Here is an 11,713-nt window from a genome sequence, read left to right on the forward strand (position 1 = left end):
TTTATTTAGTATGCAAAGGCTAATGATGCAGATCTTCAAGGTTCAATTTACATGTTTGGTCTATTAAAGTCCGATAAATAGAAGAACTATGCGTTGGTATGGCCTAAGTTGTTACTGTTCCACGGTCCTTGTTAATGCATTAGTGAATGATTCAGTAAATGATTCAGTAAATGATTTGTTAATGTAATAGCAGGGTTGTGCCAGAAGAGTATCTCTGCAGAATACCACTGCCTGCTTTGTGGTTGTGTTTAGCTTTGGCAGGACACAGGGAAAGATTTAGTGTCCCTCAAAATGGCCTGTGTGTGTGTGTGTGTGTGTGTGTGTGTGTGTGTGTGTGTGTGTGTGTGTGTGTGTGTGTGTGTGTGTGTGTGTGTGTGTGTGTGTGTGTGTGTGTGTGTGTGTGTGTGTGTGTGTGTGTGTGTGTGTGTGTGTGCATTTCACTGTGTACGTACAGTTTGAGTGTACGCTCAGTTTGCTTGAACTTTCCATTCAGATATGGGGGTTGGCGTGTACCACCATGCTAATAGTCGGGGTGGGATGGTGAATTGGACCGATCCACTGCTCAGCACTGCGGGGGTGTAATATAGATTCCAGCTGCCAAGTAAACCAGCTACATGCCAAGTAAACCAGCTTGGTCAGCATTTTTCAGAGGGTGTGCTTTCTACTGTCTCGGCTTCAGCTATACCTTTTCACATCGTTTTTCCACATTCACTCTATTGTGTTTGTGTATATCTGTCTGCCTCTGTGTGATGTGTCCTTATTGTTTGGCCTCTCTGTGTACATTATGGCTCTCAATGTCTGTGTGTGTGTGTGTGTGTGTGTGTGCGTGTGTGTGTGTGTGTGTGCACACTAAAGTTAGAAATCCTCACGTAGTGCTCTCTCTTCCTCTGTCACACTCTCTCTCTAGGAGACGACTTTTCCATCATCCAACAGGAGATTTTCATGGTGAAGGAATGCACTCATCAAAATATAGTGGCCTACTTTGGCAGCTACCTCAGGTGAGAATCACACATGCAAACGAGTGTCTGTGTGTGTGTGTGTGTGTGGGGCAAATATGATTGAGAAGGAGGGTGGCATTAGTATTTGAGATGAAAGGGCAGAGTGTGTGTGTGTGTGGGGGGGGGTGTTTGGGGCATAAATGATTGGGAAAGAGGCTGGCATTAGTATTTGAGATAAAAGGGGAGAAAGGGCAGAGTGTGTGTGTGTGGGTGGTGTGGGTGTGTAATCAGACCCATACTGTGTGATGTAAGATGCAAAACGGAAGTGGGGTACTCTCTCCTGCTGGTAACATGCCACATTTACAGTAATCTCTGTGTGTGTGCCTGTGTGTGTGTTCCTGTAATTTCTACACCGCCTGTCTGTCTGGTTTTGTTACAGGAATCTGACCCGTGTCTTAATGACACTGAGTCATCTGTATATCAGTACAGTCGTCTTCACCACAAGATTGTAGTCTAGGGTTTCACCAGATCATCATCATCATCCTTTACTCCTATGTGGCGTGTAGAGCCAACTGTTCCACCATCTATTAGGTAGTGAAGGCCACTTGGTTTTAGTGCAGCATGTATTTTTTGCTGTCAAAAATGTACAAAAAATTACATGTCAGGTGTTAAATACATTCATGTACATGTCTTACAAAAGTACACGCAGCATTGACTGGTTTGAAACCAGGAAGATTCATAAAAATAAACAGGAAGGTTGTGAAACTCTGGTCCATATTCATCATGGCATCATTGATGTCAGCCTTAAAGCATGTATCTCACCGCAAAACACTGCATATTGTGCCTTTATTAAAGTAGCATGTCCTCGACCTGGCCTGCCTTCTGTTGACAAGAACTTTTGCTGCGTTGAGCGGCATTGGTAGGCTATGAAAAGTGGCTGGGTGGCCTCAAACAGCCTTGGAGGGGAAAAAAGTGCTGCAGGGTTGATTTTCTCACAGCTTTGTCACAGAGTTAAAATTGTGTGTGATGGAAGTCAAATAAGGCTGAAGAGGCCGAAGAGGCCGAAGACCTTCAGTTCAGGGTTGGTGCTGCTGAGCCATGCCGTCCTGTAAGCCTAAACTGTCCTCCAAAAACAAATCATGAAAACAGTGAACCATTGCACCCGCAGTGAAGACACACAAATACATCTTTAAAAGTCTGAGTTAATGAAGCTGCTCAGAATGGGGTGAGATGTAATGAATGTTCACTGAAGGCAGCGACCTTGGCGGGTTTTCATCATGTTTATTTTATCAACTCTCACTCCCCCTCTCTCACCCCGTTAGCCGAGAGAAGTTGTGGATCTGCATGGAGTACTGTGGAGGAGGATCGTTACAGGACATTTACAATGGTACGGCCACAGAGATTACAACTTTACATCTTCACAGTCATTTCTCTGTGTTTACGTGTGTGTGTGTGTGTGTGTGTGTGCGCGCGCAGCACATGAGTCTGATGTGTGTGAGCCTGAGTGGGTGTTCTTTGCGAATCAGATGTGTATGCAGCGTCTTGTAACACTGTAGTGTCTTTGTATTGGTGTGTGTGTTTATTTTTGTTGTTTGTATATTTGGACAGTGACTGGCCCCCTTTCAGAACTCCAGATAGCATATGTCTGCAGAGAGACCATACAGGTAACGCATTCACACATTGATGTACACAGTGCACACTTTCTCTCTCTCACACACACACACACACACACACACACACACACACACACATCCCAACATATCATACCATTGTTTTGTTTTTGTTGCAAATTGCACTTTCTCCCAGTAGACCTTTGTAACATTCATGATAGTAAGGACCGCTGGTCTGTTGCTGGGTTGTGTTGTGTCTTGTTGTTATTCGTCCAGTCTGATGTGTACCTACACATGTGTCACCAGGGCCTGGGCTATCTCCACAGCAAAGGCAAGATGCACAGAGACATTAAGGTACAGCACCACAATCATACATACACACACACACACACACACACACACAAATTCACCCAAGAATGCACAGCACTGTAAATACACATGCACATGCACACGCGCGCACACACACACACACACACACACACACACACACACACACACACACACACACACACACACACACACACACACACACACACACACACACACACACACACACACACACACACACACACACACACACACACACACACACACACACACACACACACACACACACACAATCTCTCTCCCTCATACTCTTGCCAACGCCCCTTCTCACACAGTGTTGTTTTCATGTGTGAAGAGTATGTTCAGAAAAGAATATGTTGGTCAAGGTTGAGGATTTTGGGTGCAGCTCCGTGTGTGTGTGTGTGTGTGTGTGTGTGTGTGTGTTTTATCAGGGTTAGTCAGTGTGTTGCTCTATCTCTGCCAGCGTGCTCTCTTCCGGTTTCCTCCTGTCTACAGCCACAGGATGCTCTTACATCAAGCTGTCAATCACACACGGACACACACCCACTTACACATGCTTACACACACACACACACACACTCACACACGTATACCATAGGGCAACAGCATTACATGATATTGCTCTTATGTGGTTGTGGGAAGTTTCAGCCTTGGTGAGAAAGGCACAACAAACTGAGGTCAGCAAAAAATGATCACTGATCACTGAGGCTTCTGTCCCATAGGCACATTTCAGCTAGCGCACAGTCACAGCTAGCTGAATGTGCAATGCAATGTAACACATGCATAATAGCGTTAGCATGACTCAGGGGGGTTTCAACAGTAGCATGGGGTGGGCTATCAGAAGCGGCTGGATTCGGGTAACGGCTCAGACAGCAGGAGAACATTAGCTGGTTGAAGATTCTGGGCCCCTAGTTTGGCGGGGAAGTCTTAAACTCTGGCGATGAATTAAACAAATCTGCGTAGGTTTGGCATTTGGATATAGGCATGGCAATATATTCTTCTCTGACAGGGAACATTTGCATGCTTCAATCAGATACCATTACTGCGTAATTCTGATTGAGCTATCTGGCAAATAAATATCACTTTCCCTTTATTGGAAGAATAGCGCTTTATGCCTGCACATGTCTGTGTTATCAAGGAGCTAGGAGGAGCAGGAGCTGTGTTAATGCTATTAATATATCTCGGATATCCTCAAAGTTAAAACAAATCCTGGCAGACTTTGGAAAATAATACAATGTTTTGAAAAGTGCATCCCCTTTAAAGACTGGGGCATCTGGGAAGAGGCAGTCTCATTTGTCCAATTTGAATTAAATGCCGTCAGCAGTGAACGTATGTCATCCATGATGGAAATACAAAATAATGACTTCTTATCATATCTGTTCATATATTGTAGTCTAATTAGGTTAAGGCAGAAGAAGAAAAAAAACGTGCCACAGGAGCGGATTCTCCCCAAAAGATCTCTATTGTTTGAATAGCTGCAAATGAATGCAGAAAGAGGTTGTATTTAGGTCGGCCCAGCTGTTCAAACTCATCAGCATGAACATCGCTCACAGCCTCCCATGTCTTATGCACTCCCCATTCATGTAGGCCAGTGGTCACTGCTGGCTTGCATTTTACGCATCGATTTCTTTTCAACCCTGAGCACTGTTTCTGGGTATGCAGAGAGGCGTCAGCGTATACGTACACACATACAGGCACCAGTAGCCTTGCAACACGCTTTCATATTAGTACATGTACCTGTCCACTCTCTCCTGATGAACCAATGCTCAGCTAAACAAGTTTTCACGGACCGGTTCTGCTTGGGTTCTAGTTGCACACAGCCTACAATCTTCCCAGAATAATAATTTAGAATTCACAATTAAGTAAAAACCAGTGTAAAGAAAATAACATTTTCATTTAATTAATGTCAAATAGCATAGTCATCTGAGACAAACCTAATATGCTGTTGCAGAAAAGGTCATTGTTTCACATCAACCGCACCGTACGTATCCTACTGGGGAAAAGATTGAAAGTAAAACCAAAACCCTTCCTAAAACTTAAACTTCGATCCTGCTCCCACTGCAGCGAGTGCCAGAACATTTAACATCTAAGCAAATACATATGTTTCAGTAGCCTACCTAGCTCCGAAGTTGCAAATGTGTTCTAATAGACTCATTGAGATTATTAAATTGGATGTGTATCACATGTTATGCTTGTTGCAACATTTTACGTGCAACGCCTAAAATCCAACAGGTGCATACACAGGATAGGCTAAGTCGACCTCCACAAAAACAGCTTGTCTGGGAATATAAGTGAGAAAAAAGAGGATTTTTTTTAGAACAGGCTCAAAAATCACATACCTCGATTAACAATATAGTCAGCTATAGGTGACCGCCAGGATACAGACGGGGCTGAAATCACAAACTGACCTGATCACTGATCAGTGTTGAACTAATCGGCCCTAGTATTTCTGAGTGAAAAACCAGTGGGTGTGTGTTACTTTGCAGGTCTACCTTCTTGACTGAGCGTGTGGTGTGTGTGAGGGGTTGTTGTTTATCTTGGCTTGCAGGATTGTGTGTATATATATGTGTGCGTGCGTTTGTGCGGCATGTATTTCCCAATTTGATTTGTGTTTGTGTACATTGCAGGGTGCTAATATTCTGCTAACAGACCATGGCGATGTCAAACTGGGTGAGTAGTGCATGCTGGCTCTGCACAGAAGTGTGTACAATAAAACCATTCTCTGCGTGTCTGTGTCCGTGTGTGTTTGTATGACGTGAACATCTTTTTCCGCACCTCTCATTGCAGCTGACTTTGGAGTTGCTGCCAAAATAACAGCAACCATTGCCAAAAGGAAGTCTTTTATTGGCACGCCGTACTGGTAAGCGTGCGTCTGTCTGTGCGTCTGTCTGTGCGTCTGTGTGTGTGTGTGTGTGTGTGTGTGTGTTCGTGTCTGTGTTTTTGTGTATGTTTCTTCCTTGCTGTGTTAAAATGTATGATCCACATTAGAAGAATGCAGTTGGGTGTGTGTGGGTGGGTGGGTGGGTTTGTAGGAGTTTTAAGTGTGTTTGATGAAGGCTCTGAACAGCAAAGAAAGAGAGAGAGAGAGAGAGGCTAATGGATGTGAAAGAGATGAGAATAGAGAATTCAGCCATTGCTATATATAAATAAGGGTTAGAAAGTACCACAGGTGGGGGGTGTATGTCTATGTCTGTGTTTTTGTGTACGTTTCTTCCTTGCTGTGTTAAAATGTATGATCCACATTAGAAGATCTCTAAAAGTCTTGAGGAAATGACTTGGGGGTGAGGAGTTCTTGTCTTGTGTCTGTGCACCCCTATATGTGCATGTGTTGTGTGTGTGTGTGTGTGTCGTGTATGTTGAGTGTCTTGTATATGTGTGCATTATGGCTGTTTGTGTATTGGTAAACATGTATTGTATATCTTGTGTGTGTGCGCGTGCAGGATGGCTCCGGAGGTTGCAGCGGTGGAGAAGAACGGGGGCTATAACCAGCTGTGTGATATCTGGGCAGTGGGCATCACCTCCATAGAGCTGGCGGAGCTTCAGCCTCCCATGTTTGAGCTGCACCCTATGAGGTATAAACACCCACACACTCACACACACTTCACTCTGTGAGTCATTACTAAACATACACATATCTATACTCACGTGGAAGCAAACACACACACACACACACACACACACACACACACCAACATGAGTGAGCACACACAGGCCACCCGTGGGACTCCACCATACACACACAACATCCTACCACAACCCAGAAAAATGCATGCACTTTGACACAAGCGTGCTACTTGGACAGGTCTTTACCACATAAGCATACACACCAAACACACAAACACACTCTCACTCACACACACAGCTTCACTCTGTCCTAGAATCCTCATTGACTTCCTGTTTGTGTGCAGGGCCAGTTTCAGTAATCACAGAATGTAGCTTGATTTGCTGTGCTCTTATTAAAGTGTTTGTGTGTGTGTGTGTGTGTGTGGCTGTGGCTGTGTGTGGCTGTGTGTGATCTCACTTCCTGTGAGATGAAAGAAGATAAAATATCTCTGTGTATGTGTGAGAGAGAGGGACCCGGAACTGATGTATGTGTCTGTGTTTTCTCAGGGCTTTGTTCTTAATGTCGAAGAGCAGTTTCCAACCTCCGAAGTTAAAAGACAAGAGCAAGTGGTGAGTCTGCCATGAATTAGCTCTAATGAGCCTGTGTAACATGAGTGCAGCTGCTGAACAATGCCAACTCAGGATACACACACACACACACACACACACACATACACACATAGCACACACACACATTCACCTTTACAGGCACGTCTGCTTTTTCCAAATGTTCTCAAATATACATTCACCTTTACAAACACATACGTTTTTACAAATGTAGACACACACACTCACATAGAAGTTCACAATTTTACACACACACACACACACACACACACACACACACACACACACACACATATATATATATATATATACTGACATTTTTAACACACATTTAGTCTCAAAACCTAAACATACTTACATTACTATCTATAAAACAGAGTAATAACCTTCACAGATACACATTCATCCGGGCCCAACACACACACACACACACCCACCCCCACACACACACACACACACACACACACACACATCAGTTGAACATTAAGTAACTTGAGACGCTCCTTCTTAGGTCAAGCACCTTTAATAACTTTGTGAAAGTGTCCCTCACCAAGAATCCTAAGAAGAGGCCCACAGCAGAGAAGTTACTCTCAGTGAGTGTGTCTTTACAAATACACTCTCTCACACACACCTCTTTGTTAAATACAACACACAACAAATACTGGAAACAAACAAACAATGGAACCATCACATGTAGTAACTTTATCTCCGTCTGTGTGTGTGTGTGTGTGTGTGTGTGTGTGTGTGTGTGTGTGTGTGTGTGTGTGTGTGTGTGTGTGTGTGTGTGTGTGTGTGTGTGTGTGTGTGTGTGTGTGTGTGTGGGCATGTAGCACCTGTTTGTAGCACAGTTAGGCCTGACACGGAACCTGGCAGTGGAGCTGCTGGATAAGATGAACAACCCCGACATCCACCCTCAGTACTGCGAGGCAGAGGATGATGACCTAGAGGTATACACACGCACACACAAGTACTAACAATTTCTACTCAGGCCTAGTTAAGTCAGATTCCGTCTATCATCACTTGTTCAATTGCACTGCGCATTGAAAGCAACTCTTTTAGCTTCCGCTCCTGTTCTCTTTTCTATGCAAGCAGGCCACACGAGCCACTCCTCTCTCTATTCTGGGTTTGATTTCATGTGGACTGTAGGCACTTCCTCTGGCTAACGCTTAATGATCAGTGCTAGGTTACTCACAGCAGCAGAACCTCTGAACCTTTGAAGGCTGTCTTCTAGGCAGATGTTTCCATTTGCAGCTGTCTGTCTCTCCCTCTGTGTATGTATGAATGTGTGCATAGGTAGGCATGGGTGTGTTTTTATGTATGTGTGTGTGTGTGTGTGCGCATCAGTGTCGGTGTGGTTTTCATCACTTCGAGGAGGCAGGCTTAGAGTGCATAGTCTTTTCTCTAAATGTGTCTCGTTCTCTTTCCTCATCTGCTTTCTGTGTAGCTATCAATGTGAGCTAACGTCAGGCCCACTTATCCTTGCGAAATGTGAGCTACATGCTCCTCTACTCCGCTGACCCCCTGATACTACTGTATATGGGCAGAAACCCTTAAAGTCTCGGTCCAAACTAATGATTCACAATCTCTGATGGATGCCATCCAGCAATCAGCTTCCACATCCTAGCCACAAATCCCCAACGAGTGCCTGGAATGTCTGTTTGTATGTGTGCACACACATTCATCTATTGTGTGTGTGTGTGTGTGTGTGTGTGTGTGTGTGTGTGTGTGTGTGTGTGTGTGTGTGTGTGTGTGTGTGTGTGTGTGTGTGTGTGTGTGTGTTAGCTCTTCTTATGTCTTTGTGAGTGGTCTTTGTGTTTTAGTGACATGAGTTATGGCAATCCTCAGACAGCCGTGCTTATCTTGTCCATTGTGCATTGTTACTCGTCTTGTTCTTTCTGGGGTCTCTTTTTGTTCTTGTCTCTCTCTCTGTTTCTCTCTCTCTGTTTCTCTCTCTCTCTCTGTCGCCATCTTCCTTCACTCATTATGTCTTGTCTTTATCCCTCTCTTTGGTGTCTGGTTGTGAGATCTCTTAGTGTTTGTGTTTGTGTGTGTGTGTGTGTGTGTGTCTGTGCACATCAGCACAAATAGCTCTACTGTAAACTCTGTAGATGCCTGTTCCACTCTAACCACTGCCAACCACTGATGGGCCTGTGTGTGGTGGGGACTTAGTAGCAGTTATTAGACACACAACCTGAGAAATGAATGCGTGTGTGTGTGGTTATGTGTGGTTTCCGTTTAGAGAGGATGGAATGAATAGAGCAACTGCACTTTGGATATTTATTTTATTTCACTTTTTAGCCTCCCTCCTGACTTTGTTTGCTCTATCTTGCTCTCTGTTTACCTTACTAAGTAGGATTCCCACATGACGGTGTCATTGATCGACTATTTCACTGACAATTTACTGACAGTCATCCTATGCCCCCCATTAACCTATCTCCTCTCTCTCTCTCTCTCTCTCTCTCTCTCTCTCTCTCTCTCTCTCTCTCTCTCTCTCTCTCTCTCTCTCTCTCTCTCTCTCTTTCTCTCTCAGCTCCACCCTGTGGGAAGGCACACAATCCGCTCCACCAATAAGAACGCTCGGGCAGAGAGAACTCGCTCCGAGATCAACTGTAAGTGGCCTCATCTGCCATCACTCATCCCATTTCTCCTGCAGGTTGTCCCGTCCCTCCCTGTCACCTGACAGGGTTTTCTACACTCCCACAAACCCCTGACTGTGCTCCCATTGGCTGATCTAGTTGTCAGTCGTTATCTGTTCAGCTGGGATGGAACTAAGACACAAAAATTGCAGCACCTCAGACATAAGCATGAGGCCACACACACACACTCTCACACACACACACACGCACACACGTAGCACACACACTCTCACATACGACACGCAGTAGTAAAGCAAAGAATGCAGTAGGGTGTGTGTGGGTGGGTTTGTAAGAGTTTCAAGTGTGTTTGATGAAGGCTCTGATGATAGGCTTATTGATGTGAAAGAGGCTGAGATGGAGATGAGAATAGAGAATTCAGCCATTGCTTAGGGTGTCCCTGTCAGGAAAGAGAGGTGAAATAAGAAGCGGAAATAAGGGTTAGAAAGTACCACATCAAAACAGGTTCCACAGGTGGGGTGTGTGTCTGCGTGTGTGTGTGTGTGTGTGTGTGTGTGTGTGTGTGTCTCTTTCTCATGTGACTTTCTGACTCACTGCATATACATGTCTCTCCCTTATCGGTGTCAGTATCGATGTCCTAAATCATCTGACATCAAACACACTGACTTGTCATGAAGTTGTTTACGCCTGACTCACACACTTTTTGTCCGGTTAATGCGTGTGCCTGGCACAGCTATGAGAGATCTGTCACCGCGGGGATTAGCCATCATTGTAGTGTGCATAATGGTCCCCAGACGTGTGCGCGTGCGTGCGTGATGTTTGTGAAGTGTTTGTCCAGCCATCTTGTTTAATGGTTATGAGGCCACGCATGTTTGTGGCAGTAGGTGGCTGAAGAACAAGTGTGTCTGGGTACTAGCAGGAGGTGATCTCTGCCAGTGCTTCTGTGTTGGGCTGTGATAGGTCTGGGCTGTATCTCCGTTTGTTTTGTGGTGTGACCTCTTGCATTAGCCGTGTGTTGTTTTGTAGTGTCTTGGTTAGATGTTGCAGTGGGTATTTGTAGAGCTCCTCAGGTGTGTGTGTGTGTGTGTGTGTGTGTGTGTGTGTGTGTGTGTGTGTGTGTGTGTGTGTGTGTGTGTGTGTGTGTGTGTGTGTGTGTGTGTGTGTGTGTGTGTGTGTGTGTGTGTGTGTGTGTGTGTCTATGCTGATGGGATATGTTTTATTCCTCCTGTTGGACGCAGCCAATGGGATACACTCAGGAAGGACACAAAGCCCTCAAAGAGCAGAGAACGGTGAGGGCTCAGGTTAGTCACACATATACACACACACACACATACTTCCACAAGCGTGTACAATTCACTGAACAATTCAAACACAAAGTCACAAGCGCACACACACACTGTGAAGAAGACTACACAGGGAGAGATACATCCATGCTCACATTCTCACACGCATACACACTCTATGACCTCAAAACACCAAGTGGAGGAAGAACTCCGCTGAGTCTTACACACAGACATTTTAGCCATAAGCTGTCTAAGAGTGTAACAGTTTCCCGGACACATAAATAAATAATATAAAATAATAATTGTATACATGCAGCATCTACACAATCTGTGTATACCACACCTAAGTGGTACACAATAATATATCATCCTGTGCACCATAAGCATGAGACGTTTCAGGGGTGACGTGCTGTGTTTACTACCTGCCTGTGTGCACGAGAGAGTGCGAGTGGGTGTTTGTGACAAGCATGTGAAACTGACTGACTGGCCTCCGAGCAGCAGTGTGCTGTAGATACAGACTCTGGCCAGTGGTGACCATAGACATATATACTGTATTTATGTCTATGGTGGTGACCGCTTCCCACCGCCTCCTGCAGCTAACCCCCCCCCCCCCCCAAGCACGATTGGCTGCCCTGAACACTGACTCTCATCGCTCCAGTCCCCGGCCATCTGCCTGTCCATGTCAACCCCTTCAGTGAAATGTCTCACTTCCTCGCTCACCTTCCAGCAACGGTTGGCTCACGTGAGCGTACACACACACACACACACAC

The 11,713-nt window shown here is 45.1% G+C and overlaps 1 protein-coding gene across 8 annotated transcripts in view; it reads left to right on the forward strand.

Moving 5' to 3' along the window:
* The window catches only part of map4k5 (mitogen-activated protein kinase kinase kinase kinase 5), a 52,663-nt gene that overhangs the window by 22,026 nt on the left and 18,924 nt on the right, over positions 1-11,713 (forward strand). For 6 of the 8 annotated variants that reach the window (XM_031580412.2, XM_031580416.2, XM_031580417.1 and 3 more), the window contains exons 4-15: positions 908-998; positions 2,261-2,325; positions 2,547-2,602; positions 2,855-2,902; positions 5,524-5,566; positions 5,684-5,756; positions 6,337-6,468; positions 7,007-7,069; positions 7,578-7,659; positions 7,897-8,013; positions 9,597-9,675; positions 10,899-10,961. In XM_031580412.2, coding sequence (XP_031436272.1) covers positions 908-998; positions 2,261-2,325; positions 2,547-2,602; positions 2,855-2,902; positions 5,524-5,566; positions 5,684-5,756; positions 6,337-6,468; positions 7,007-7,069; positions 7,578-7,659; positions 7,897-8,013; positions 9,597-9,675; positions 10,899-10,961 — 912 coding nt within the window. The remainder of the gene's footprint in view (positions 1-907; positions 999-2,260; positions 2,326-2,546; positions 2,603-2,854; positions 2,903-5,523; positions 5,567-5,683; positions 5,757-6,336; positions 6,469-7,006; positions 7,070-7,577; positions 7,660-7,896; positions 8,014-9,596; positions 9,676-10,898; positions 10,962-11,713) is intronic. The other 2 variants (XM_031580418.2, XM_031580419.1) reach the window with 1 other exon arrangement.

The sequence above is a fragment of the Clupea harengus genome, chromosome 14, assembly GCF_900700415.2.
Source record: "Clupea harengus chromosome 14, Ch_v2.0.2, whole genome shotgun sequence".
In the NCBI taxonomy this organism is placed as follows: Eukaryota; Metazoa; Chordata; class Actinopteri; order Clupeiformes; family Clupeidae; genus Clupea; species Clupea harengus.